Source organism: Neurospora tetrasperma (assembly GCF_000213175.1).
Source record: "Neurospora tetrasperma FGSC 2508 unplaced genomic scaffold NEUTE1scaffold_81, whole genome shotgun sequence".
Lineage (NCBI taxonomy): Eukaryota > Fungi > Ascomycota > Sordariomycetes > Sordariales > Sordariaceae > Neurospora > Neurospora tetrasperma.
The window spans coordinates 1,930,321-1,957,023 of NW_009799179.1; the positions used below are offsets into that span (position 1 = coordinate 1,930,321).

The 26,703-nt window shown below is 52.0% G+C and overlaps 8 protein-coding genes across 8 annotated transcripts; 5 read left to right on the forward strand and 3 right to left on the reverse strand.

Moving 5' to 3' along the window:
• Positions 1-661: 661 nt before the first annotated feature.
• NEUTE1DRAFT_51926 (uncharacterized protein) lies at positions 662-1,482 on the reverse strand (the record flags this gene model as incomplete). The annotated part of the gene is made up of 2 exons (XM_009857176.1): positions 662-735; positions 894-1,482. 2 exons carry the CDS (start codon positions 1,480-1,482, stop codon positions 662-664), a joined length of 663 nt encoding a protein of 220 aa, XP_009855478.1.
• A 1,257-nt stretch (positions 1,483-2,739) lies between these two features.
• On the forward strand, positions 2,740-3,576 carry NEUTE1DRAFT_125477 (uncharacterized protein; the record flags this gene model as incomplete). The annotated part of the gene is made up of 2 exons (XM_009857177.1): positions 2,740-3,300; positions 3,457-3,576. 2 exons carry the CDS (start codon positions 2,833-2,835, stop codon positions 3,574-3,576), a joined length of 588 nt encoding a protein of 195 aa, XP_009855479.1.
• A 661-nt stretch (positions 3,577-4,237) lies between these two features.
• Positions 4,238-6,188, reverse strand: NEUTE1DRAFT_70922 (uncharacterized protein; the record flags this gene model as incomplete). The annotated part of the gene is made up of 2 exons (XM_009857178.1): positions 4,238-6,040; positions 6,118-6,188. 2 exons carry the CDS (start codon positions 6,131-6,133, stop codon positions 4,410-4,412), a joined length of 1,647 nt encoding a protein of 548 aa, XP_009855480.1.
• A 777-nt stretch (positions 6,189-6,965) lies between these two features.
• NEUTE1DRAFT_70925 (ARP2/3 complex 20 kDa subunit) lies at positions 6,966-7,958 on the forward strand (the record flags this gene model as incomplete). Its single annotated transcript, XM_009857179.1, has 4 exons — positions 6,966-7,024; positions 7,124-7,450; positions 7,536-7,661; positions 7,718-7,958. 4 exons carry the CDS (start codon positions 7,022-7,024, stop codon positions 7,772-7,774), a joined length of 513 nt encoding a protein of 170 aa, XP_009855481.1.
• A 1,709-nt stretch (positions 7,959-9,667) lies between these two features.
• On the forward strand, positions 9,668-12,362 carry NEUTE1DRAFT_149534 (uncharacterized protein; the record flags this gene model as incomplete). Its single annotated transcript, XM_009857180.1, has 2 exons — positions 9,668-9,988; positions 10,056-12,362. 2 exons carry the CDS (start codon positions 9,668-9,670, stop codon positions 12,360-12,362), a joined length of 2,628 nt encoding a protein of 875 aa, XP_009855482.1.
• Positions 12,363-13,536: 1,174 nt separating this feature from the next.
• Positions 13,537-15,038, forward strand: NEUTE1DRAFT_125480 (mitochondrial carrier protein RIM2; the record flags this gene model as incomplete). Its single annotated transcript, XM_009857182.1, has 2 exons — positions 13,537-13,794; positions 13,899-15,038. 2 exons carry the CDS (start codon positions 13,598-13,600, stop codon positions 14,854-14,856), a joined length of 1,155 nt encoding a protein of 384 aa, XP_009855484.1.
• A 744-nt stretch (positions 15,039-15,782) lies between these two features.
• NEUTE1DRAFT_149536 (uncharacterized protein) lies at positions 15,783-20,135 on the reverse strand (the record flags this gene model as incomplete). The annotated part of the gene is made up of 5 exons (XM_009857183.1): positions 15,783-16,413; positions 16,516-16,837; positions 16,979-17,201; positions 18,408-18,714; positions 18,778-20,135. 5 exons carry the CDS (start codon positions 20,072-20,074, stop codon positions 16,385-16,387), a joined length of 2,178 nt encoding a protein of 725 aa, XP_009855485.1.
• A 1,555-nt stretch (positions 20,136-21,690) lies between these two features.
• NEUTE1DRAFT_70939 (uncharacterized protein) lies at positions 21,691-25,965 on the forward strand (the record flags this gene model as incomplete). Its single annotated transcript, XM_009857184.1, has 5 exons — positions 21,691-21,986; positions 22,060-22,349; positions 22,414-24,158; positions 24,393-24,804; positions 24,869-25,965. 5 exons carry the CDS (start codon positions 21,691-21,693, stop codon positions 25,606-25,608), a joined length of 3,483 nt encoding a protein of 1,160 aa, XP_009855486.1.
• Positions 25,966-26,703: the final 738 nt, after the last annotated feature.

Here is a 26,703-nt window from a genome sequence, read left to right on the forward strand (position 1 = left end):
CCATTTGTATGGCCTGAAGCTTGTGGAGTGTTGTTGATGAGTATGCTTAGTGGCAAAATTGCTAAGCTGGAAAGGTTTTGGGACTTATAGAGGAGAAGTGACGCGCACTAGAACCAAAATCTCTCTCACACGGTCTGGAAGACTATTATATATGGAACGTAGTCTTGGGTTGGTAGTCGGGGTTTGTGGTGAGGTGGTGTGTGGTTTTTCCATATCCTGGTCGCTTCACAAGAGAACAATGTCGAACCACACTCTTTAGGCTTTGTTATAGAGGTCCTTAGTAACGAACGTACAATTAAGAACATAGTACGACAAACCCACTTAAAGAAGGAAGCTCGATTGAGTAGAATGTAAGAGAGAAACAAATTTGTAGCTCTGATCCGCAGGATCTACCTCTAGAATTGACACGGCTTGATAGGAAGTGAGCAATGACGTCCACGAATCAGTTACAGCACTATTCAGTCAGTTCGAGTGACAAACCAGATAATAAGATCTCTTGGTTCTGTTTTGTAGATATCACAGTTGACAAAATGTCCTGGAGTGCTACCACCATGCCTACTATAGACCTATGGAGCCACGGGACAGTTTCCGACTCTCCAGAACCTTCCCAGAAACAAGACGGGCTTTTCTCATCGTCTACATGTTGTCCTACATAACTCTTTCATAACGCCTTCCAGATGTCAAAGCCATTGCCTCCTTTCAAGGCCGCCATGGGGTATACCTTATTCACGCCCGCTAATGCAAACCGGCCAGTAAGAGGGGAAAAAGAAAAGCAAATAATCAAAGCAAACGGGAGATATCTTCGTACTCCTAAATCCAGAGGATCGACAGGCGGATCGGAACACTCATTCATTCATATTGCGCTTGTCTGGCAGCCCGTGCTCCCCACTCACGCTCACGCTCGCGCTCCTGTCGCATCTCCTTCTCAAGCCTCTTGGCTTCCATGCGGAGGTCGTCCGCAAGGTCCTGATGGTACTGGGCAATAGAGCGCAACACCTCCGGGGAAACATTCCTGGGCAGGTACGCAAGCATCGGCTTGCTGGTATCGTGGTCGAGAATGTCATTCATGGTTCCTTTGAACGGCGTCGGGCTGGGGGCGTAGTCGTTGCCTCTCATGGCCACAGGTGCTTGGCTAAGAGTGTAGTTGTTGTTCTCGAGGAGTCCGGAGCTAGACGTATAGTTCCCGTTTTCGAAGTGTCCCGGGTTAGGCGCATAGTCGCTGTTCGCTTTTTCTCCTTGAGTAGGAGCTGGGGGAGCGTACTTGCTGAAGGCTAGACTTTTTAGCCAGTGGTCTGCAGCCGAACCAAGCGCTGTGCCGGGGCCATGAATTGGCGGCTCTGCCTCAGTATGTCCAGCCGTCTCAATTTCGATGGTCCTTCTTTGCTTCTTGACATTCTTCTTGGTGCAAGGTGGCAGGTGTACATTGGGGTCCTGCCGCTTGCGACTTTGAATGAGCGGGAGGTCATCACTGTCGATGTTCATCGAAACACGATGTGTACATTTGACTCCCTGACGCCTATACAGGCAATTTGCACATGAGCCATCGCCAACACTCGGGTGTTGAATACAACCGACAAACGGTCCCAGACTCTTCTTGCACGGGTCACATTCCGCTGTAGCCTTTTTACCATTGAGCTGTACAAACACGGCTTCTAGGTTCTGGCCCACTGCGAAGTTTACCGACCCGATATCTTTGCGAAGATTGATGTTTCTGACAGGCTGAAGAAAGAGTGTTAGCATTCGAGCATGGAAGAGAAGCTCAGGTCGGGAGGTAGTACTTGCAGGTTCCTTCCGCAAAATTTCCAGGTTTCTCCCGATCTTGTTGACCTTTTGTTCTCCAAACCTGTTCAGGGCTTCGTGGGCATACCCTGTCGTGATGATCTTGGGAGCGGTAGCTGACATTGCTACTGCGTAGATATTGCACTGAGAAAGGTTTGCGCTGACCCCGGCCACTTAAGCTTCTACTAAGATAGCGTGCTAACGTCGGTTATTGTAGGCGGTGATGCCGACAGGATTGCAGAGGCGCGACTGAACGCGATCCAATGCTGGGGTGATGGGTTTTGCTGCAAAGGATCTATCGTAGGTTCACAGCATCGGAAAAAGGGCCCAAAACCTGGATCATCGACCGTGACATGAAACACGCCCAATAAATTGAACAGAAAGAACTGTGGCTTTCGTGATCGTACCTCTAGGTAGGTATGGTTGTGAGGCAGAGATAGGTGCAAGGTGGGCAAGCGGGGTCGTTACCTGGTGATGCCCCTGGGAGGACGGGACAAGATGCTGGATGGAAGATAACGCACTATCAGCCTATGAAAAGAGGTAGGTAAGGTTAAGTAGGTATACTTGCCGTGCAACCTATGACAGCTGGTCCCAGCGCCAACTGCTGGCAAGGCCCGTTCTATGGAAGTCTTTAGTACGGGACCTGTCTGGAGTTCTGTACCTGACAAGGGTTACCCCAATTGCTGTTGAAATGATGAGTGGAATCCTTTGTGTGTATCGTCACTTACACAATATACGAAAGTTATTACTTCCATTAGCTGACATAAAATCGTGACGTTCGTGGCGTGCAAAAGTAGTCTCATAAGACGATATTCGATCTTTCAGTCAGGCTTGAAGTAACGAGTAGGCGGGGTAGGTTAAACCGAGGTCGGTTCTTGGGCCGAACAGACGAGCTAGACAAGCTAGAGCAAGCTATGCAATATTCCAACCTATCTTCACCTTGCAACGACCTCAATTCAAGACAGCAGCTAGCATAACGACCTTCAATGCGACACCTAGCCACTCTCTGAGCTTGATATCTTCTGAATCCTCGAAGATAACACATCATCCACCATGGCCATCGGACCAGTAAAAAGAGTCGCCGCTTCAGCGCTCAACAAGACCGCAAAAATAGCAAAAGCGACCGCTTCGAAGCACTCACCACTGCAATCGGCGCCGGCATCGCCAACAGGAGCAGCGAAGCCAACAGGAGTAAAAGCTTCGAACCCTCTATCACAATCGCCTCCGCCAGCGATCACAACGACTCCAGCATCGTCATCATCATCATCCCCACTTTCCCCAACAACGGAATTGACAGAGGGGGGTTCGTCAGGAGGAGCACCATCACCACCGGGAGGATCAGGAGGAGGTGGAACAGGAAGAGGACAACAACAAGGAAAAGGACAAGAAGAAGCGCCACATCAACAATCCCGTCCCTTTCCCAAATGGAAGGCCGCCGTCTGGACAGTAGCCTTTACGGCGGTGACTGTAACTGGAACCATTTACGGCGCAGGTCTCAAGACGCAGAAGGAATGGAATCAGGTATTTTTATTTCATTTTATTCTTAATTTTTTCCCCTTCTAATCAATGACGCCCAATAAACTAACCCTAGGGAAACAAAAAAACAAGGAAAAGCAAAAAATTCAAGAAGCCACCGCCGATGATAAAATTGAAATGCTAGTCAACCGTCGCGCTCAGCTGTTCAAAACCAAGATTGAGATTGAGCAGAAGCTGGCCGATGTGAGGGAGCGCATGAGACTGGAGAAGGAGAAGGAAGAGAAAGTGAAGAGCGGTGCGGTGGCGACGCCGAGGAGATAACATCCGCTGTTTTAGACAACTCCAATAACGACAAGCGAGAAGGAGAACGAAGGCAGAAGTACAGTGGGTGTGGTGTACATGGGAGGGGACGTGAAGCTTGTTGGGTTTACGTGGAAGTTGAGGGGATCACCCCCCTCGTTCTCGGCGTCCCGAAATCTGGTCGAGTGGGGTTTGATGTCGGCGTTGAAAGGGGAAATGGCAATGAAATTGCCGGCATCGGGGGCGAGTTGGACCGGGCGACACGACTGAGAGGATATAGAGGGATATGAGTGTCCCTCTTGAACCCTTCTCATTCGCCCCGGCATTTCGGGGGCCTGCTTAATCCACGAACGAGCCAGTATCGTGGGAAGGAAGGGCCGGTCGTAATTATTAAAGTCTTACCTATGTGTTGATGCCCGAATCATGTGGAGGAACCGGCGTGATAAGGCGTCGGTGTCCGCATCAGTCCTGATTCAAAGCTGGTTATCATATGGAGTTGGATATAGGTACGACGGCAGGAACGGAACGAAGAAGCTCAACGAGGGAAACACAGCACCGACCCGAGCCTAATGCGCAGCTATAGACATCTTCCCCTGCAACTTAAGCTTGGCTTTGCACAAGCACGGGGAAGTCTGATTCCCGTGTAGACGAGGGCAAGCACAAACCAGTCTTACATCTCTCGCGCGCGGACACCAAGTATAATATAAACAAATCAAGACTGATATACATCACGCTCATGAAGCAATGGCCAAAGCTTATACTACCTAGATACCATTACTGCAACTCCATCTCGCTAGCATAAAAACCTAATCCGAAGTTTCCTCGCGCCGAACCAGCAAAGGCTGTGATATGCCCTACTGGGTTCCGTCGGCACTGGGAAGGGGAATCGCGCGGTAGAGCAAGATCAGGGCCGAGTGTGATTCTCCACCGCCAGCCAGGGCAGCGATCTTTTCCGCCTCCACCTCAGAGACTTTGTCATCATTGAACCACCACCACTTGCCGTCCTCCTCACCGACCTTGCCAGTGACGGGATCCTTAACCCCTGTCTTCTTGACGTAGGCCGTATAATGACCGCTGTCGGCGCTGGCGCCCTGATGGGTGATCACACCGCGAAGCTCATACAGTCCGGACTGGTTGGCACCTTCGTCCTTGAGAAGATCTTGATTGATCAAAGTGTAAAGCTCCTTCTTGGCAGCGAGTACTTCAGCTTCCTTTTCGGCCTCGAACTCGGCGTCGGTCTTGAAGGTCTCCTCTGTGGTCATCTCCACGTCACCGCCAGTAGGCTTCTTCTCATCCTTCTTCTTGTCCTTCGATGACGAAGATTGGGATCCTTGAGCATTTTCGCCGTCAATAGGGTTCATCTTTCTGCGCTTGCGTGCTCTTTCAATATCATGCTCCTCCTTGCGCACCTCGCGGACCTTGTCCCTGACAGGAATGAGAGCCTTCCTAAGCTCATCCGTGCAGAACTCGACCACATCAAGCTCGTGGGGAAATGTGACCTTGCGCATAATCTTGGCCTTCTTCTGAACCTCGCGTTTCCAGAAGAATCGCATGAAGTGCACGGTTAGGTACTTGGGTAGCCGGGAGATCTGAGAACGCTTAGTGTACGTCGCTTCCCTGTCCAGAACCTCTGACTTCTTCTCGAGCTTTTCCACCAAACCGTTAACAATTCCATCCCTGAGATGATTGGTCTGACCATCGATATGGCAGTTGAGCTTGAGGAGACGCTCCTTCGAGGTCTTTGGTTCCTCTCCGGCTTCCTTGGCGCCGGGCTCGTCACACTCGAGGACGCTGGTGAGTTCGAGGCCCATGTACTTGTCGATGAAGGATGCGTCTCTGGCGGCGTCACCCTCAGAAATCTTGAGCTTCTGCTTGAGTTGTGTCAGGATTTGCGACCAAGCTTCTTCCGCATCCTGCTGGGCATAACCGTGGCCGTCTCTTTCCCTCTCAGCAAACTGGGGGAAGGCGACACGAAGAGCATTCAAAAATGCGAGCGGAGGAATGCCCTCCTGTGTTTTCGACATCATATCGTAGAGGTTCCGGAGCTGCGACGTAGGGTCCAGCATTGATTGTTCACCCTTGTATGACTTGAGAGCGTCGTTGAGCTCAGGAATGGAGCGGAGAACTTGAAGCGTCGAGTTGAGGTAGCAGGTGTTGCCGAAATTTTGAAGACCGGCCGGAGTCGCTCCCGCTTGTTGTGTTGCTTCGGCCTCCGTCATGTCCTCGACGAACTTGACCTTCTCGGTTGGTCGGACGATTGCGCCTCCACCCTCACCTGGCGTTCCCATCATCATAATCATCTGGCCGGGCTTCAGGCCCACCTTGCTCATATCGGTATCATCTTTGAGTTGGCTGCCCTTTAGGAGCACTTTTTGCCGGTCGGGTTCAACGCCAGTCAGGCTGTAAAGCTGGTACTTGAAGACTTCGCCGGTCGCGGAGGTATCGACATCCACGTCGTATTTCTTTCCTTGGTGTTTGACCACCACTGGATATAGTTAGTCATACAGCCCGAAGGAAAGTCGCTGTTTGTACAGTGAAGGGTCGAAAGGGTAAGAAGCATACCGTTGATTGTCGACATGTTGGTGTTGTTATTGTTGTTGTTGTTGTTGTTGTTGTTGTTGTTGTTGTTGTTGTTGTTGTTGTTGTTGTTGTTGTTGTTGTTGTTGTTGTTGTTGTTGTTGTCCTGAATCTTAGATGGAGCGTGGTGCTTGTGGAAGCTGTAGTCAAAAAAGGAGCAGATGTAGACAAACGGTAAGAAGGAAGAAGTTAAAGGCCTCCTCGTCGGCGACTTTGATTTTGATGTATTGGAAGGCAGATCCGGAGGCAACTTCCACAAGCTTGGTGATTTGAAAGTTGTCGAAGGTGACAGAAGACGGGACAACGCGGGGCTGGCGCAGGGGCGGGATTGCGTAGCTGGCCGTGCCTGGACGAGCTTACAGGTACCTAGCTTATGCATCTAACGCAGGAAATGCAACAAGCCACCTCAGGATGTCCCTTGGCATCGGGCCTGAGTGGACAACTGTGATGCGGCCCACTGAGATGGTCTGAATATACCCCACCTTACCCACATTAGGTATCCACCTGGCTTCCTCCGGACCACCTCACCTACCCACCAAGCCCCGTCTCCAGGCTGGAGCTGAGCGATGTCAGACCTGCCCCTGCCCTGAAGTGGCCCGGAAGCAGCTACAGCCTACAGGTACCTACGTAGCGTACAGGTACCGCACGGGAGCACTTCTTAGCTCCATTTGGGCGGGCCATGTCAGGCGTCACCTTGCGGGAACCTCGAGACGGGACCATACCAGACTGGTGCACCACCCGACATCCAAACCAACGCCGGTGACGACGGCGACGAGCTTTACCACCACAACACAACTTTACGAAACGGACCACCTGTATACCATTGCTTTTACTGGTCGGAGATTAGCCACCATCGGAGGGAACTGGTCGCGCAGCTAGGAAAAGCACAATGGTGAGCATGTAGCGCCCGCGCGCATCGACGCTGACTTGACCGCTGCCCCGGCTATTCCCACGTTATTAGTCCATCTGCTCACACACGCCCAACCCACAGTCGCAATCACTACGTCCCTACCTCCAGGCTGTCCGGAGCAGTTTGACGGCCGCCCTCTGTCTCTCCAACTTTGCTTCCCAGACCGCCGAACGTCACAATGTCCCCGAGGTCGAAGCCCGGACTTCCCCTGAAGTGCTGCTTACACCCCTGACGATTGCGCGTAACGAGAACGAGCGAGTCCTCATCGAGCCCAGTATCAACAGTATACGCATTAGCATCAAGATCAAGCAGGCCGACGAGATTGAGCACATCCTGGTACACAAGTTCACCCGGTTCTTGACACAAAGAGCCGAGTCCTTCTTCATTCTCAGAAGAAAGCCCATCAAGGTGCGCGATGCCCCGGGATCTACGAACGAGCCACCGTGATGCTCGGGACTACGTGGAACTGACGACTGTGCGTTCGTGCTTATAGGGCTACGACATCTCCTTCCTGATCACCAACTTCCATACCGAGGAGATGCTCAAGCATAAGCTGGTGGACTTCATCATCCAGTTTATGGAGGAGGTTGACAAGGAGATTTCTGAAATGAAGCTCTTTGTAGGTCGACCATGTCTGCCACAGTTATGAGCTCATAGAACTGACACTTTTCTTAGCTAAATGCGCGGGCGCGTTTCGTTGCCGAGTCCTTCTTGACACCAGTAAGCCCTTGAAAACCAGCCCTCACAATGAGTGGCTATGCTAACAAACCTCGCCCCAACAGTTCGACTAAGCGAGTATTCTGGAGATCACTGGTGTTGCGTTTGCTGTTTCCGGGATTTCCCCGACGTGAAATCATGTTGCACGCATGTGGATGGCGCTTTTGGGAGGCAAAGAGAAACACAATGAGATTACGAGTGCACCCAGATGCCATGGTACCAAATAATAATCCTCTACCGATACACCTCTACGGTCGGAATTGCCAACTTGTGCATAATCAGATTCGTCCACGCGGGCACAGTTTTCAGAATTCATTCTCGCTATCACACATCTCTCGCGATTCCCTCTCCGGTCTACACTTTGAAGTGCCGATTGACTTTCTCGGTCAATTTGCCTTGGTATATGCTGGGTGCATTCACCTCCAGTTTGGCATCGTGGACATCTCCCACATGTTCCTGACAAATTGCCCCTTACATGCCGTTTGTTCTTGCCTCTCTGCTTTGGGTGGAAGAGAGTTGTTGATAGCCCTGTGCTGGGAATGCGTGAAGGCAACTGGATTGCGGACATCGAATTGCGGCAATATCTTTGCGGTTGGGACATCATAACATGTGTCTACACTCTCCAAACACTCGTTCATGGCACGCAAAGGAAATGGGCAATCAACCGGTTCAAGCTGTTACAAAGACAGTTAAGTTCACCGTTCCTCAAGGGCATCCGGAAGACGCACCGGTAGGGAGAGCGTGAGGAGTGTGCTGTGCAACTGATCATAAGCTACTAGTTTTTCTGACGGTTGGCTGCTGACAAGGGCCTCTTCTTGAATGGGGAGTTCTTGTTAATGAACAAGATTTGGCTCACCCAACCTTGTCCTGCGAGAACACAGGCGGTAGTATGGTGATATATGGCGCCCTTGGACAATAACAACTGAACAGAAGTTGACTGATGGACCAGATCGAAATAGGAAATCAACCTAGTTCCAGCTTATTGTCAGTTATCCACTTCAAACCGCATCGTGACTTGAATTGACAAGCAAAACAATAGGCAGACACATGTCACTTCCCCTTCACTTGACATAGCCAAGGCTCACCATATTCAATCTATTGAAATCTTTCGGCGACCTCCATGCTAAAGTTCTGTCCTAGCGGCCTGATTTTTCTCTAACCTCCATCCAACACCCGCAGCAGGTCCTTCGTCGACGACCAACGAGATTCACTGACCCTTGGAACTTTCTACTTCCTCTCATCACCGAGCCTTCTGGGGATCTGGGTTCTGCCACCGGAGGTGAAGGGAAGACCGCCTTGGATTTCGTTAGATTTCCAGGTTCACAGACAAGGTTTGGTATCTAACCTCGACACATCCACACCTAGGGTCTTCGTCTGAACTCCTGGTGACGGGCGATAGCAAACGCAGCTGGCAGGCAGTGGTAGATCTGCGCAAGGCTTTTGTGTTCAACATTTTCTCGACTGCCCTGTTCCACTTCTGGAAAGCGATACCTATTTATCAGCATAGACACTGGGCGCAATACTGGAAGTTGTAACTGTCTTACTCCAACCAAATGACTTGTGCTGGATATTGGACCCTACAAGTTCGTTTGCTCATATCAACCATATAATTTCGCCAGGCATTCCACCCTCTCGCATACCTCGATCGACCCCGCGCACCGAAACTGAGCACAGTTGAGCAGCCAACTTTCTATCATCGCAACCACCATCCGTCACCTGCCATAACAAATATTTAGAAGACTTGCTGTCGTTTCGTGTGCGCCTAGAGGTACCGCTACCGGTATGTGCGTCAGTTAACCTCCATATCAAATGCGCTTCAGATGTTCCTTATATGCCATCCTCCTTCCTGACCGCTAACCAACCGTCCTGCCACATAGGTCTTAGCGACACGGCCAAGTGAATTACACGATGGCGGACATCAAACGCATGATGCCCAAGCCGTCGAGCATGGCCCGAAATGCAGTTTCCAAGATGCTTGAAAAGGGCCGCCACAACATGGTGAGCTCGTCGATCCAGTCTGTTGATTCCGAGGACCACGAGGGCCATGGTGGCGTGTCACTGTTGGATGACGACTCGCAAGAGGATTTCCCCGTTCAGACTGTCCAGTCTCCGAATGCTGTTATGGCTCAAGATGTCGACGCTACCCCCAAGGCAAGCGTTGTGCAAAGGAAGAACGGGAATGCTCCCAGCACGACTTTTCCTAAAGGTTTGCGCAGAAAGGATAAGAAGGTATGGATCCAAAAGAAACATCTTGGTGTATGTCTGTCTGATCGGTCTCACTAACTTCCATCACAAGCGTACTGGTACATTCAATCAAAATGGCAGCAATGGAAACCACGAACGTGAGCAGAACGGGTCTACCCAAAGCCACACCCAAAGCTGTCAACAAGGAACTTCTACGACCGCTGGAGTTGCCCCGTTTGACCATCAAGCTTCGATGGCTTACATGGTTCAGTATCCTCAAGCAACGCAATCTTTTCAACAAGGTCAACCTAGCCCAGCCCTGAGCAATGACATATCACCCAATCCAACGAACGAGATAATGGCAGGAGGTCAACCTGTTTGGCCGTCATCAAACAACCATGGCATCAACAATCAGCAGGCAGGCATCGTTTACCAGCACATGGGTATCTCTCAACTCCAGACTGGTCAGGGCTTCGTGCCTAACGGGCCTGGCGGCCACCCCGGTATTAGTTCACCCGCTGGTCAGACTGGATATGCGCCCATGGGCCTCCCTTATCCTCAACACCAGATGGCCACAATCACCGATACTAATGGTCTGACACCCTTTTCCCATCGTTCATACATTCCAACTAATGGGTCTAATGGTCCTCTAGCCTTCGCACAATCGCCCAATGCCCAGCCAGTCGCGGGTGTCACTCGGTTGGCACCTGGCCAGCTCTACTACGCCTACGGCCCAATGTTTGGAGGTCCAGGCTCCAATATGCAGCCTCAGGGCGACCAGAAGACCGGCGATGCTTCCAGGACTGAACAAAACCAGACTGTAAATGACCCGCAGACCGAGCTGGGCCAGTCTCAGGCTACAAAGACCCCTTCGCACACTAAGGAGATTTTTAATCAAACCGAACCTCGAAACTTTGCTCCCCGCGCAGGTTCACTTCCTTCTCAACCCCCGCCTCCGTTCATGATTGATACTGCTCATGCCCCGAACACCCACGGTACTCAAGCCGGTATCGTCACCGGCTCCGGGATTGATCCGTTCTCTCCGGCGGGCAACGACGAGCGTGCTATTGTCAGAATTCCCAACCACCATTCAGGGTATGAAACCCCGAACGAGAACTATGCGGTCATGTCACATATGCCCATTTCTGGCCCTCCCCCTCCAGAAGTGCGAGCTGTACGCTCAGAGCAGCTGAACAGGCTCACCCTCCTTGGTCCGTATGGTCTCCCTACCGCGGAGGTAGCTTTGCATCCCGACAACTTTCCTTTCATTGAAAGCTGTTCGCAAGCTTCGGCTTCGGATGCCGGAGTTGTTAAGATCACCAATCTTCCTTACACGACCACTCACCAAGAGATCAAGGCACTCCTTGGTCGGAACGCCAAACTACTGACTGAGGAATCCGTGCACGTCATCATGGAGCGAATCAATGGCAAGACTCAGGACGCATACGTTGAGTTTTGCAGTCAAGATGATGCTATCAGAGCTGTCCAACGCTTGAGCCAAGCTGCTGTACGGACAAATCGTCCTTCTCGTATTGCTGATCGCCCCGTTGATGTGGAGTTGTCGGGCCAGGCCAGTATGATGAAGGACCTCTTTCCTTTGGCTTCCGGAGTGACCTGGAGAGGCGCAGAACCGATAATCGAATCTCCAGTTGAGGCGAAGCCGTGGAAGACCTTTAAAGGCTTTATCATGATCGAGGAGATGGCGATGCTGGTCAAGCTTGTTGAGATGCCACAGCGTGCTCAGTATACTAAAAGCTGCCCCCAGCGTCCTTACGAGTGCATGATCTCTACGATCAGGAAGTTGCCCTGGCAAAAGTCAGACTGCATCACGATTCACCAACGCTGGGCCGTATACAGCGCCACGATTCGTCTCATCGAGCTGCTTCGCAATACCATCCAGCGCCGCGACCATGATAGCCACATCGCTCTCAACCAACTTCTTCTCAAGCGTCTGGTCAACACAGCCATGCTATGCCCTGGCTTCAGCGTCCTTCAAAAGGACAACATCGCCTTCACCGCCGGCATGGGTGAGATGAAGCAGCGAGAGTTCAACCAGCCTAGGTTCCCCGATCTCTGGACCCATCAGCTGTCGGTTTGCCCGAAGCCAGGAGTCCCGTTGGATGTTCTCGAATGGTATATTGCCATCATCCGCGAGGAGACCACTCGCTTTGTCAATCTCAAGCCTGTCAGTGAGAGATCTGAGATTCTGAGCAAGGCCACCAAGATGAACAGCAACGGCTACTTTGGCTTTCTTTGGCACGAGATCGGCTTCCCTACTGGCGATGAGTACGATAACATGACTCTAAAGCAGGCAATGGAGATGGAATTGGCAGCTATCGAGAATTGCCTCAAACGGGCCCTGTGTTATGGCTATCAACACGCAGACAACGGCAGGGTCAGGAAGCTTATGGCTGCTTAGGCTTTCGTGGTCGGGCCAAAGAGCTAATGACGAGGAGTATTTGTTGGTACCATCCCCGATCATTGCACCGCAACATATTTTCGGCCACATTCAATATTGAGAGGATTGCAGCATCATCGACTTTACCACCATTATCAGTAGTGCCACCATCAATCAGATATTCATACCAGGACGAAGTTACGCGGAATATCGGTGGACATGAAGGAAAACCATTTTATTGGGCTTCATACTTGCACATCTGCATTGGGATCACTGGCGTACCTATCATTGGGTCTTTTGTTCTCCATTCGAATTTCCGTCAGTGAGTATCGAGATACCCAACATCGCTAAGGCGATATGCGCATCATTTCGTTCTTATTCCATTCTTTATCACCATCACTTCTGCTGCTCATTCGAGGGTACAGCTGCACATCACTGTGGGTTTACTGCACAGCGTTGTTAATGGTGAGGTCGCCAGAGAGAGTTGATTTGTATCTTAAAAAGTCAGATAGAAAATGGTACGTCAAAACCATGTGTTCCTGTGTCCGTGAGCCCGCAAACAATATATCGTGAGCGTAAAGTATTGTACAATAAATACTGGTCTGTTTGTTAGCTCGAGACCTCGTGTCAACTTTCCTGTGCGTTTTCATAGCTAAGTAACGCGTGTTATTACCTTGGGAACGCCATTCCTGATGTCCAATGTCATGTCAATTCCTGTCAATCCTTCAATCATTCGTACTGAGCCATTTCAACTTATCCTTGAAAGGGATGGGAATATTCGGGATCGATTTCGTCTAGTATATACCACCAGAAGTACCTATCTAGTGTACCAAGCTAACAAACAAACCAGCATCGGACTGTAGAGGTCTGGAAAGCAAACAAACCCCTTTTTACCCCTTGCTGTTTTCTGATTGCCTAATAAGGAAACTGGTGGGCCTGCGGATTGGGATGATGACGACACCCGCTGATCCCTGGCACTAGTCAGGTCAGGGCCGGATTTTAACCGCACAGGGATGATGTGGGACTACCTACCGCTGAATGGCACCCGACTGGCAAAAAAAAAAAAAAAAAGTCGGGCGAACGATTATCGCTGATAACGATTTTGCTACCTTTACGGCCAAAGTCGAGCCACTTCGGACAAACGTACACAACACCCCCCTCAATCCGCACTCTGATCGCCAGACTTGTTCTGGGTGATTGCTGAATCCATTGACAGAGAGGAGAGGACATCCGTCGTCAAGAAGAATTACTTCACAATGGAGTCACTGCCGGCCACCAGGAGGGTACCCGGTCCCTCCGACCAGCATTACAAAGGCGACCACATTCCGCTCGTCGTATCCCGCGAAACAGGCGATATAGTACCAGAGTCACACCAAGCCGATCCGTTAGTACGGCCAGACAAGATCGAGGCAACCCCCTTTGCAAAATCATGGGCGCACTTTGTTGCAGGAGGGTAAGCAACAACAATTCCTTCCACGGACGGGAAGCCACTTGCGCGCCCCGTCAGCCAAGAAGAGCGCTGAGCTTAACACTTTCGCGCTCTCGCGCACATAACAGAATCGGTGGTATGACAGCCGCAGCCTTAACCGCCCCATTAGACGTTCTCAAGACGCGACTCCAGTCCGACTTCTACCAAGCACAACTCCGAGCCTCGCGACAATCGCACGTGGGAGTGCCCCTCAACCCGATTCGCGCCGCCTGGTACCACTTTAGCGAGACCGGCCAGATTCTGTCGGCTGTCTACCGGCAAGAAGGCCCCCGCGCCCTGTTCAAGGGCCTCGGCCCCAATCTCGTCGGCGTCGTGCCCGCGCGCTCCATCAACTTCTTCACCTACGGCAACGGCAAGCGGCTGATCGCCAAGTACTTCAACAACGGGCAGGAAGGCACATGGGTGCACCTCAGCGCGGGCGTGCTGGCGGGCATCGTGACCAGCACCGCGACGAACCCGATATGGATGGTCAAGACGCGGCTGCAGCTGGACAAGAACGTGGCGGCCGAGAGCGGAGGCGTGACGAGGCGGCAGTACCAGAACAGCTACGACTGCATCCGGCAGATCCTGCGCAACGAAGGGCTCCGAGGCCTGTACAAGGGCATGAGCGCGAGCTACTTGGGCGTGGCCGAGTCGACGCTGCAGTGGGTGCTATACGAGCGCATGAAGACGGCACTGGCGTTGCGGGAGGAGAAGATTGTGCAGAGCGGGCGCCAAAAGACTTGGTGGGACCACGCGGTCAACTGGACGGGCAATGCGGGCGCTGCGGGCGGCGCGAAGCTTGTCGCGGCCGTCCTCACATACCCCCATGAGGTCGCCCGCACCCGTCTACGACAGGCACCCATGGACGGCGGCAAGCCCAAATATACGGGCCTGATCCAGTGCTTCAAGCTCGTCTTCAAGGAGGAGGGCATGGCCGGTCTGTATGGTGGTATGACGCCGCATATGCTCCGGACGGTGCCCAGCGCCGCCATCATGTTCGGCATGTACGAAGCCATCCTCAGGCTTCTTGGTACCCCGTCATGAAAAAAAACCCAACGATTATGCGGGATCACAACAATTCAATCCCGGATTGAGACGGCCGGACAGATATTACCGAACCAAGACAAATAGGGAAACAGACCCCCCCTTTTATCCTCTGTCCCACCCTTTATACTCATCCCCAACATTTGGACAGAGAACGAACACGAGGTACATCCATCTCAACTCCTCAGAACTTGGCCAGCCACGTATGATTATTTGACCTTTCACGAGGGCGCTTCAAAGGCGTAAGCGCCCGCAACGACGCACCATCTCCTCTGCCCGCTTCCTGCTTGTGCCCAGCAATCACAACAACTACAGCAACACAAGGAACAGCGATGGGTGAATGAACCTTTCCAAGACACCCTTAACCTACTTGCTTGCTCAGCCATTGTTCAGAAGCAGCAGGTGCTGTGTGTGGGTTTCGTACACGGATGCCGGGTTCCATATCCGCGGTTCCTAATATAACACCCCCACTCCTTGTTTCTTTTTTCTTCATGATTTTTCTTTTCAATACAACAAACAGCAAAGCAGTCCAGGCATCAGCAGGGGAGAGAGATCAGCAGCGGAGGAACGAATTTCCAGTGTACGATAGTGTTAGAGCGGAAAGTGAAATGGAGAGGAGCGCAATGATCAGTGCTGGCTTGGAGGTTTTTGTTCCGGTCAATCGGTCGGGGATCAAGCGAGCAAGAAGTGGAAGGTGCAAGCAAGGAATCTCAGCTATTAGGAGCCTGAGGTGGGCTACGTGATGGTACATACCAAGGGCTTCACTCGGTGCGGATATCTGTGGGAAAACAAAAGGAACAGCGGAAAACAACCAGGCATTATAGGGAATAGACATAAAGTGACTTGAATCACGGATATTTCGATCATCATCCTTTTCATGTTCGGCCGTGTCTTGTAATCAGGCTGTGCCTTGTACTTCTAGTCAAGGTACTGAAAAAGAACCGAGGATATTTATTCGCAACGGCTGACATTATCAACACCTTCCATAATGTCGCTGACCTAAAATCCACGTATACTCTCAAACAATCATTCGACAGACAAACTTTTGAACATCTCTCTCCATCGATGGCCCGCCCATTCTTCCTGTCCGCCCAGCTCATGTTACTCAGAAACACAAACACGGAAAATGCCCTTCGTTTCAACCTTTTTCACTTCCGGGCAAACTTCGGCAAACTGTCATCCATCGCCATAATCACGACTCCTCGCCACCATCACCCACCGCAAGCTTATACAAAGCTTGCGTCTCGGCGTAACCCCGCGGAGGACGTTTGCGCAGTTTTCTCGGCGTTCGCATCGTCGATTGTGACTGGTGGGACCGTTGCGATTGTTGCGGCGATGATGATGACGATGATGTGGTAGAGTTACTAGTATTGGTATTGTGGAGGACAACAACGCTATGGTTATTACTGGCTAACAAAGATGAAAAGGCAGAAGATAAGGTTGATGTGGAGGTGGACGATATAGACGAAGGGGCGCTGCCCAAGCGCGGGCGCGGGGTGCCTACTCCCCAGCTTTCGCGGAAGAGGAGTCACCATGCGTTACGATCCCAGTTGGGGTCTGTTATTTTGTGATAGAAGGGAGAGGTTTCGGTGTTAGTCAGGTTCGCGATCGATCAGTCTGGAGAAGAAAATAAATGGGAAGAAGGCAACAAAAACTCACCCTGCACAAAAGCAGCTAGCACTTTACTCCCCGTTTGCAACAGCGGGTGCCCCACGACGATCTTGAGGAACTTCTCCAAACCCGCCCTGCGGCCCTCGATCACGTCGTCGCTAAACCGGTTGGTGAACACCTTGCCGGGAAGCGGGGGGATGGTCACGCGGGCGCTCTCCCGCTCAAGGATGTCGCGGAAGTACTCAAAGTCCGAATAGCGGCGGCGCACTGTCGACTGCCGCAGCTTGAAGGCGGGGATGTTGGTGCGACATACAATCTCGTAGTCGGTGTACATGTGGCGGCCGATACCGTGGGTTCGGGGGTTGCGGACCTATTCGTGGGTGAACATGTCAGTGAGGTCAGGTCTGGGGCATTGGGGGTAGTCGTCGAGAATGGACATCCGACTCCGACTAGGGTGACCGGGCCGGCTCTGTGACAGAGCGAGCCTACGGGCGACGGGGTGAAGACTAACCTCGATCTCCAAGAAGTTCTCGGGCGGACCGTAAATCTCATCAAACGACTGTTGTCGCGTGTCCGGTAGAGATTGCATGATGGGCCGGTGCAGACGGGCAGCTGCCGCCGCCGCCGCCTTTGCTTTATCTGACTGAGACCCCGTTGGGCTGACCGGGCTAGTGGGCGACGTTGGCGAGGTGGGAGAGGTAGCGCGCGCACCACCGGCCGCGGACCCCAAGTCGCTGGAGGACGCCGTTTTCGCGGTTTGGGAAGGACGTTGGTTTAGTGGTTATTACTGGACGCAAAGAGCTGGTTTCCCGGTTAAAATGACGGGAAGCAGCTCGAATCTCCTTGCTGTAGTTGGCGCTGGAGTTGTTGCTTTGTCAGAAGAGGGCTTGTGTGACAGCGTAGCTGATAGTCTTGATGGACGAGGAAGCAAGATAGCCTGGGCGCAACGGATCTGGTCGTCGTGCGTCGATGAAAGTGGATGAACTTACATGATGCAACTTGGAGAGACGAATGTGGGGGGTTGTCGATTGAAGTTGGAGGAAAACGACGTTACGAGGGGAAGCTACAGCTGGAAATACGAGCTCACGAAGCCGTAACCACACGCTATGAGGGGGGCAGGCTAAATGGGGGACCCGAAGTGGAATGTATTCGACCCGAATCCCGGTTCTAGTGCGCTCGATGACGATCCATGCTGGAGGTAGGGATATATTACCGTAAAATTCGTTATACGTTACATTACCCGCCCACCAGACAACGGTCGCCGATAGTCGCACTTGTTGTTTCTGCATCTACTGTGTAGTAGAGCGACAACATCGAGGAATGCCTGCTTCATGTTGTCTGTTAGTATCACGAACAAAATTGGGATCCAGAAAACACGGTTGATGTCGGTATATTATGTCCACAGCGATGGCTTAACCATTTTGACCGATTGATTATCTATACGACCGCTCACTATACATGTATAGAGCATGCTTCGAAGCTCCAAAAAAGCCTCGGCCCGTATCGCAGTCGCGAACTCTTCTCCCATACATCTCTCTAATTTACCGATGTATTTATACTCACAGGTGCGAGAGAATAATGATGATTCCTTTTTTGTTTTTCTTCTCCCTCGTTGTGAGTCTCTGGAGCCGCCTGGCAAGCTGTATAAGTGCAACAAAGGTTGGCATAAGCTTGGCAAGACGAAGAAGTAGAGATATTGGTCGACGAAACGATGAATTCCTCACCTGCGGTCCCGATCTCAAAAAAAACTCACAGTTGATACCCAAGACCCTGCATGTAAGGATTGATGTCTGGGTTTGGTCCGCTAGGAAACGCCCATCTTCTCATCCAGCAGGAATTCCTCGGCACGCCTTAGTCTGAAGAAAAATGCCCAATTGGGTTCAACCGTCAACCGCTCGACAAGACGATCTAGGGAACGTTCAATCGGTGAGGCACTTCACTTCTTGTCGGCAAACTTTTGGTGGATGGCCTTGATCTGCTCGTCGAGATTGAAGGTCTGCAACTGGTTGATGTGTGCCTGGCTCCTGCCCTCGGGATTTCCGTCGTAGCTATGCATGGCCACCTTCTTCCTTCGAGCTTGCTCTTCCTCGGATATGGGCTGACCGGTTACTGCATCGAAAACATCGGTACGTGCGCTAGCCAGTCGCTTGAGGTTGTTGGCAACATCCACAGTAGAGAGGTTAGTCGTAGCAAATCTCGCGTCCGCCTTGGCCTTCTGTTCCTTCCACCGTGGATCAAGAAGTTCAACTAACCAAGCTGTCAGTAAAACATTGCATGGGCACGGATTGGGACACGGCGGGGCTTGCTTACTTCTCATATGCTCATCCAGTTCGTTAAGTGGAATTTGCTGTTTGCAGTTAGGGCACAAAGCCATTTGTGAACCAAACTTGTTGGCCGCGCGCTGCGCTGCTCGAGGAACATAGTTATCCTTGATCTTCATCGGCGCCAGTCCACCAGTTGGCTGCACCCGTGTCCTAGCCTCCTGTTCCGCCCGAGCTCTCTGCGCCGCTTCCTCCTCTTCTGGTCTTGGGTGGCTTCCAACGGGGAGAGGGGTGCCGTATGCCTGCGGGGCATTGGGAGTATTCGGGGATTGGTATTGCTGTTGCTGGGCTGGCTGAGAAGGTGCCGCTTGGACTCCGTACTGTTGCGGGGGGTAGGCGTTATAGCTGGTGTCTTCGAATGGGAAGGCCTCTTCGATCCGGAGATTGGAGCTAATCGATATTTTGTTCTTCTCTTCTAGCGAAGCATACTGGAGGTCGTTGAGCGTTGTGGGAGGCGGCAAGTTAGCCTGGTCGTCTGATTCCGAAAAGACAATGGTCTCGACGACGACAAAGTCATTCCAATCGATACGAGCGAACTCAATCTTCTTCCTTTCTTCCTCCTCCTCCTTCTTTGCCTTTTCAGTCTCCTGCCAAATCGCATACTCGGCCCTCTGTTTCGCACGCGCCAGCACGTGGTACTTATCGTCAATGTTCCGCTTAATTTCGGCAATGCGTTCTTGTAGTGCCTGGTTGCCTTTTCCAGTGCTATCGTTTTCGCGCAAGAGGATGGAATACTGATCGACCATGCTCTGGAAGAAGTTGTGGAAGGTGTGGTTGGGTATCAGGAACTGGAACTGCGGGTTGCTGGCCTCACGCTGGGAGAGCTGTGTCATGAATGGGCGGCCATTCTTTGCGACGAACAGGGCTGTTGCTCGCACAACTTCCAGGTCTTTTTGGCTCATACGAGGCATACGCGCTGAGAACTGGAAGTCAGGCGGCTTGGGAGGGCCCTTTGGCTCTTCCTTGGCTGGAGCTGGGGCAGCCTCACCGACGCGACCAGCGGCAATGGCGGTGCCGCGTCCGGCCTTTATTTCTGATTTTCGCCATTCGTAGTACGCATTGTATGGATCGCTCGAGGTCATCAAGAAGCTGAATTTCGGATTCTTGCCATGGTTCTCGCGAATGCGCTGTTCGAGTCCTAGTCCACCACGCATAACATATCCGGCCGTTTTCTCGATCGCCTCGCGAATCTCGCCTGGTGGCGGGATGATAACTCCAGGCGGTGGCTTGATATTGTCAAGTGAAGCCGCCGCTGCGGAAGGGTCGCCATTTGTGGTCGCGGCCATTATGTCGATAGATCGCCGGTAATTTGGAAGACGGCGATATGCAGTTGATGTCGACTTTGGGTTAGATGGGATGATGTTGTTTTTCTCCAGATGGCTTTGCACCTTGTAGGGCGGTTTGACCAAACTGTAGTATGATTGGCCCGTGCGCGTCTATATCCACCCCAATTTGTCCTGGCCCAGGCCATCCAGCGCCGCCCGGCCAAAGCCTTACTGTACAATTGTACTGTGACCGGGACAAGGCTGTTAGCGGCTGACGGGACAGCCATTTCGTGGTTGCTGTTGCATACCTATCAAGACACTGTTGTATACTAGCTCACTAGGAAGACATGTCGCAGTGAAGATCACACATGTACTATGCAGAAAGGGTTCAGTGAGATACTTGGCCACTCTAAGGCCATATGGAACCGATACCCTCAGAGGAAATGCCCATCGAAAACTCTCTCTCGTTCGCAGGACTATTCTCTTCTCTGGGATTTTTGTCTGCATAAGCTGCGTAGAGGCAGGTTTTTCCTCACTTTGGATGCTACGTCTTGGTCGCTCCGGCCGGCTGTTTGTGATGCACATGTCACTCACTGATGAGGTGGTCTATCCCATCCCAGTCTTCAATCTTCAATGTCTTTACCCACTAGACATGTTCATTCCCGCCATCACGCTTCGTCTACGATGAGGAGAAGTTGTGTAGTGGCTTGGGGGTTAGCAATGGTGCACACGGCAGGCCAACGGCCGCTCACATGCGTCGGCGAAAGAGTATACAAGAGTAAAAAGAAAGAGAACTGTGACATTGTCGGGAGCGCGGAACCGAACCGTCAGACTGCAGTTCAACTCGAATGCAAGTGTTGGACCAGTTACATATGTGAGCTGTCAATGGCGCCCAGAAACTGGGGAGCTCGGCCTTGCTTGGGGCGCCGTATATGTATGTAAACGGCGGGCTGGCCAATGGCTTGAGGTTCGCTTGGTGGAGCTCAAATGAACTTCGACGCACGACGGGGGGGAGGGGTGCCAAGGTCCGGGACAGGGGCTGATATTGAGGCCACTTAAGCTCCATCACTGACCCTGCCACCCTTCCACTTCTTCTCTTGGGCCGACCAGGCCACTGTCCACCTCAGCTTCAGGCAGAGCCAGAGCCACGAGATCATATTCCGCGGGTCCATTTCAAAGTTGCGAGCATCACTCGCTCACTTCAGACCACATCCTAGGTTTGTGCCCCTTTCATAAGCTAGACGTACCCTTTTTTCCTCTTCGTCCACTTCCCTTCTCTAGTTTTCCACTGCATCAACAAAGGTCCAAGGCCAGGACGGATTCCATCAGGGCGAAGTCGTCTTTGCACTTGTCTTCCCTTTCCTCTTTCCATTCTATCCTCTTGACTGCCATTATACTTACTCTTCTTCCCCACGCCCAGTTTCCGATCGGCCCCGGAAAGTTCCCATTCCGTCTCGTCGGAACTATCCATGACACGGGCAGCCCTGTCCCAATGATCGTTTAACCTTCTTCGACTCTCGTTAATCTTTAGTTTACGGTCCCACCGATCAGTGACCTCCCTACGAGGCCTCCGAAACCTCCCAGAAGTTCCCTCTTGATCCGCAACCAACTGCTGTCCTACCGATACTTTCGCCAACATGGCTCGCTCCGGCAAGAAATCGCCGGCGCCGCCGCCGGCATATGCCCCGGCCTATGCCCCGCCGCCCGCCTACGAGGCCGTGCCGACCTCCGCGGTGGTGTCCAAAAACAAAAACAACAAAAACAAGTCCGCCAAGGTCAAGGACGACTACTCGTCCGAAGGTGTCCAGGACAATGATCCGTTCTTGCTCCCCGGATCCGACTTCGTGCTCCTCACTATCATCACGATTTTGTCTGCCGTTGTTCGCCTATTCCGCATTTACCAGCCTGACAGTGTTGTGTTTGACGAAGTCCAGTATGTAACCCACCCATTGGAGGATATGGTTGCTCACTTGGAAGAATATGTACTGATTCAATGTCTGCAACAGCTTCGGCGGCTTCGCTTCCAAGTACATCAAGGGCAAGTTCTTCATGGACGTCCACCCACCCCTCGCAAAGCTCATGATTACCCTCTTCGGCTGGCTCGCTGGGTTCGACGGTAGCTTTGATTTCAAGGAGATTGGAAAGGACTACGTCGAGCCTGGCGTTCCATATGTCGCCATGCGCATGTTCCCGGCTATCTGCGGTATCCTTTTGGCTCCTACCATGTTCCTCACTCTTAAGGCAGCTGGATGCCGTAGCACCACTGCCTTCATGGGAGCTTGTCTTATCATATTCGGTACGTCTGAAAGAAAGAAGAACAATCGGATAGTTCATACGACTAACGAACCTGTTCTTTACAGAGAACGGCCTTCTCACCCAGGCCCGGCTTATCTTGCTTGACTCGCCCCTGATGATTGGAACCGCCCTTACTGCGCTCGGCTTCACTGCCTTCACCAACCAACAAGAATTGGGACCTGGTAAGGCCTTCACACCGAGCTGGTGGTTCTGGCTGGTTGTCACCGGTCTTGGTCTAGGAATCACCGCTAGTATCAAGTGGGTTGGTCTGTTCACCATTGCGTGGGTTGGCAGCTTGACTTTGATCCAGCTATGGGTTGTGCTTGGCGATCACAAGCATGTTTCCCCTCGCGCGTTCGCCAAGCACTTCATGGCCCGCGCTTTCTGCCTCATTGTCATCCCTCTTACTTTCTACATGGCCATGTTCGGAATCCACTTCCTGTGCCTTACCAACCCTGGCGACGGTGACGGCTTCATGAGCTCCGAGTTCCAGTCGACTCTGAACTCGAAGGGCATGCAGGATGTCCCGGCTGACGTTCTTATGGGTAGCCGTGTTACCATCAGGCATGTCAACACCCAGGGTGGCTATCTGCATTCGCACCCCTTGATGTACCCCACCGGCTCAAAGCAGCAGCAGATTACTCTCTATCCCCACAAGGATGACAACAACATCTGGCTCCTTGAGAACCAGACCCAGCCTCTCGGTATCGATGGTCAGCCCATTAACGGAACTGGCGCGTGGGATCACCTCCCCGAAACTCCCTATATCAAGGATGGCGCAATTCTCCGTCTCTATCATCTGCCTACCCACCGTCGTCTCCATTCGCATGACGTTCGGCCCCCCGTAACTGAGGCTGACTGGCAAAACGAGGTGTCAGCTTATGGCTATGAGGGCTTCGATGGAGATGCCAACGACTTTTTCCGTGTCGAAATTGTCAAGAAGAAGTCCAAGAGCGGCGTTGCTCAGGAACGTCTTCGTACCATTGACACCAAGTTCAAGCTGGTGCACATCATGACAGGCTGTGTTCTTTTCTCCCACAAGGTTAAACTTCCTACTTGGGCCTCGGAGCAACAGGAGGTCACATGCGCCAAGGGCGGTTCCCTTCCCAACAGTCTTTGGTATATCGAGTTCAACGACCATCCGCAGCTCGGAGCTGACGCCGAGAAGGTCAACTATCGCAACCCTGGCTTCTTCGGCAAGTTCTGGGAGCTTCAGAAGGTCATGTGGAAGACAAATGCCGGCCTTGTTGAGTCTCATGCCTGGGATTCTCGCCCCGAGGCTTGGCCTATCCTCCGCCGTGGTATCAACTTCTGGGGCAGGCAACATCGCCAGGTTTACTTGATGGGTAACCCCATCATTTGGTGGAGCGCTACTGCTGCTGTTGTTATCTACGTCCTTTTCAAGGGCATTGCTATTCTCCGCTGGCAGCGCAGCTGCAATGATTACGCCAATCCCATCTTCAAACGCTTTGATTACGAAGTTGGAACCTCTGTCCTCGGATGGGCTCTTCATTATTTTCCCTTCTACCTTATGCAGCGTCAACTCTTCCTGCATCATTACTTCCCGGCCTTGTACTTCGCCATCATTGCCTTCTGCCAAGTCTTTGACTTTGTGACTGCTAGGATTTCTCTCGTCAAGGACAAGGTTATTTTCAACAGACTCGGCGCCGTTTTGTTCCTTACCTTGTCGATGGTTGTCTTCTGGTTGTTCTCTCCTCTGGCCTACGGTAACCCCTGGACCAAGGCTGAATGCAACCGGGTCAAGCTTTTCAGCACTTGGGATTTTGACTGCAATACCTTCCTGGATAGCGTAAGTTCTATCCCCCATCAAACCATACCCCCAAGACATGTGCCCGAGAGGGCGTAAAGAGATGATAGTGGGAGCCAGTGGGTGTTTTATACATTGGCGGATGAAGGCACTATGGATATCTTGAACTGCCAGTAAGAGTTCGAGCAGCAAGCGACAAGTTACCGCATTCGAAAGATTTAGCTGAAACAGCAACGGCATGTCCTTGGATACTAACACTCCTCGCTTGATGATTAGTACGACAATTACTACGGAATTACCCCAACAAGCCAGACGGCTTCCCAGACCCCAGTTCACGGCACGATTGAGAGGCCTGCTGTGGCTAACGCGCCTCCTCAGGCTCAGAAGCCCATTGTGAACCAGGAGCAACAAGCCGCCAAGCAGGAGCCTAGTGCCAACCCGGTGGGCCAGCGCGTCATCTCTCGGCAGGAGAAGATTGAGTATCGCGACCAGGATGGTAACCTTCTCAACGCGGAGCAAGTCGAAGCGCTCAAGGGCAAGGTCGAGTTCAAGACCAAGTATGAAACGAGAACACGCGTCATCGATGCAAATGGCAACGAAATCCAGCTTGGTGGAAGCGGTATGCCTAAGGTTGTTCGGGCTCCCAAAGCTTCTCAGCCCGTTGCGCCCCCGCATCCGGATGTTCAGGGTACGTCAATTAACCGCCATATGCTGATACCTTGGGTGTCTAGATACTAACGTCAATACTTCAGGCGTTGACCAAGAGACTCCTAAAATTCCTGCTGCCGAAGAGGTCGTTCCCCAAGCGGAAATGAGCGTCGACGGTGAGAAGGAAGCCGAAGAAAAGGTCGCTAAGCCGGCCAGCGAGAGCAACGAAGCCACCGTTTCGCAGGACATCGAGCAGAGTGACGACGCCAGGGCCGCTCAGGAGAAGATCCAGAAGATTGTCGAGCGTATCCAGAAAGTGGCCAACAATGTCGATAACCTGAAGAACAACGTCGCGGAGAAGGCTGGCGACAAGGTCGAGCAGGTCGAGGAGAAGGCCGAGCAGGCCGTGGAAAAGGTGCAAGAGGTCGCTGAACCAGTCGAGGAGAAGGCGGAGCAGGTTTTGGAAAAGGTGCAGGAGGTCGCTGAACCACCCAAGGAGAAGGCTGAGCAGGTTGTGGAAAAGGTGCAGGAGGTCGCTGAACCAGCCAAGGAGAAGGCTGAGGAGGCTGCCGAGAAGCTCGCCGAGAAGGCCGAGGAAGCCACTGAGCAATCAAAGGAGAAGATTGAGGGTGTGACTGACAACGTTAAAGAGGAGGTCGCCGAGAAGGCGGAACAAGTTCAGGAGAAGGTCGCCGAGAAGGCGGAACAGGTTCAGGAGAAGGCTCAAGAAGCTGGAGAGAAGGCCCAAGAAGTGGTCTTGGAGAAGATGGACCAGGTCGAGGAGAAGGCCGAGGAGGTTGGGGAGAAGGCCGAGGCGAAGACCGAGGCGAAGGATGAGCTTTAGATCATTGTGGTGCCTATTTGAAGCCATAAGTATCTCTCCGTTTCCATTTTTCTACCAAATCCAATCTATGTGCAACGGACACCAGGGAAAATCGATATTCTTTGATCAAGAACCAAAATAAAGGCATAGAGACGGTTGGTTCAGCCAGATAGGGAGATGAGAATAAGGCAAGGGGCGAAAAACAATACTAAAGAGAGATCTAGAAAAAACAGATGGGGGGAGTAATGGGTAGCTCTATGGTTCACCCTTCCTTCATACACGCACACATAGCTTGACTTGCTACTGTTTCTTTATTGTTAATCAATGATGTACATCTAGCGTACTAGGTTTACCATTGTGTCTCATTTGAACTCTTTGCCGGTTTGTTTCCTTTGTGTATCAGCCGCACCCGGCTTGCATCCGGACTCGAAGTCGGACTGGGAGTTTGACGTCCGGGCGTTAGCTAATTTGTTCGTAACAACTCCCAAAAAATACAGCTGGACCATTTGTCTGAGACAATGGTCCCTGGGACCCGAATGGCGCTGAGTGTGATCAATTATCGCGTGACCGAGACACATTAATGGAACATTTGTCTGCTTGCATCTGATTCATCTACTCCCTGAGACAATAGGGTCTAGTGTTTAGGTAGGTTGGTAGGTAGTTGTTGAAACTTTCGAGCAATTGTCACCAGCTTGTCATTCAAGCAATCCCACGCATTTTGAGCCGTGTAGCGCGTGGATTCTTGTTAACTGGCTTCCTCTTCAGCGATGGTGTTGACCGTGTTGGCCTTCCAACTTGGGTTTCGTCTTCGACATGTCCTGTAACGTCAAACGAAACGAAGCGAAGACGAACCGGATAAAGTGACTGTATGCCCGCTAATGTGACGGATCTCTAACCCAAAGGAGAAGGCTCCCACTTCTGGGTCACAGTATGGGAGGATGTCAGCCACACCAGAATTTTGCAGGGAGCAACATGGTGCAATTCTCATCACAGAACCGCGTCGGCCTACCATTATTGCTAACACCGCTTAGATTCAGCGCTTTATAGGTAGTCAATACCCTCCACTGCGTACCCCCTTCGCCGCCGTTATTGATCTTACTGGCAATAACGCACCCG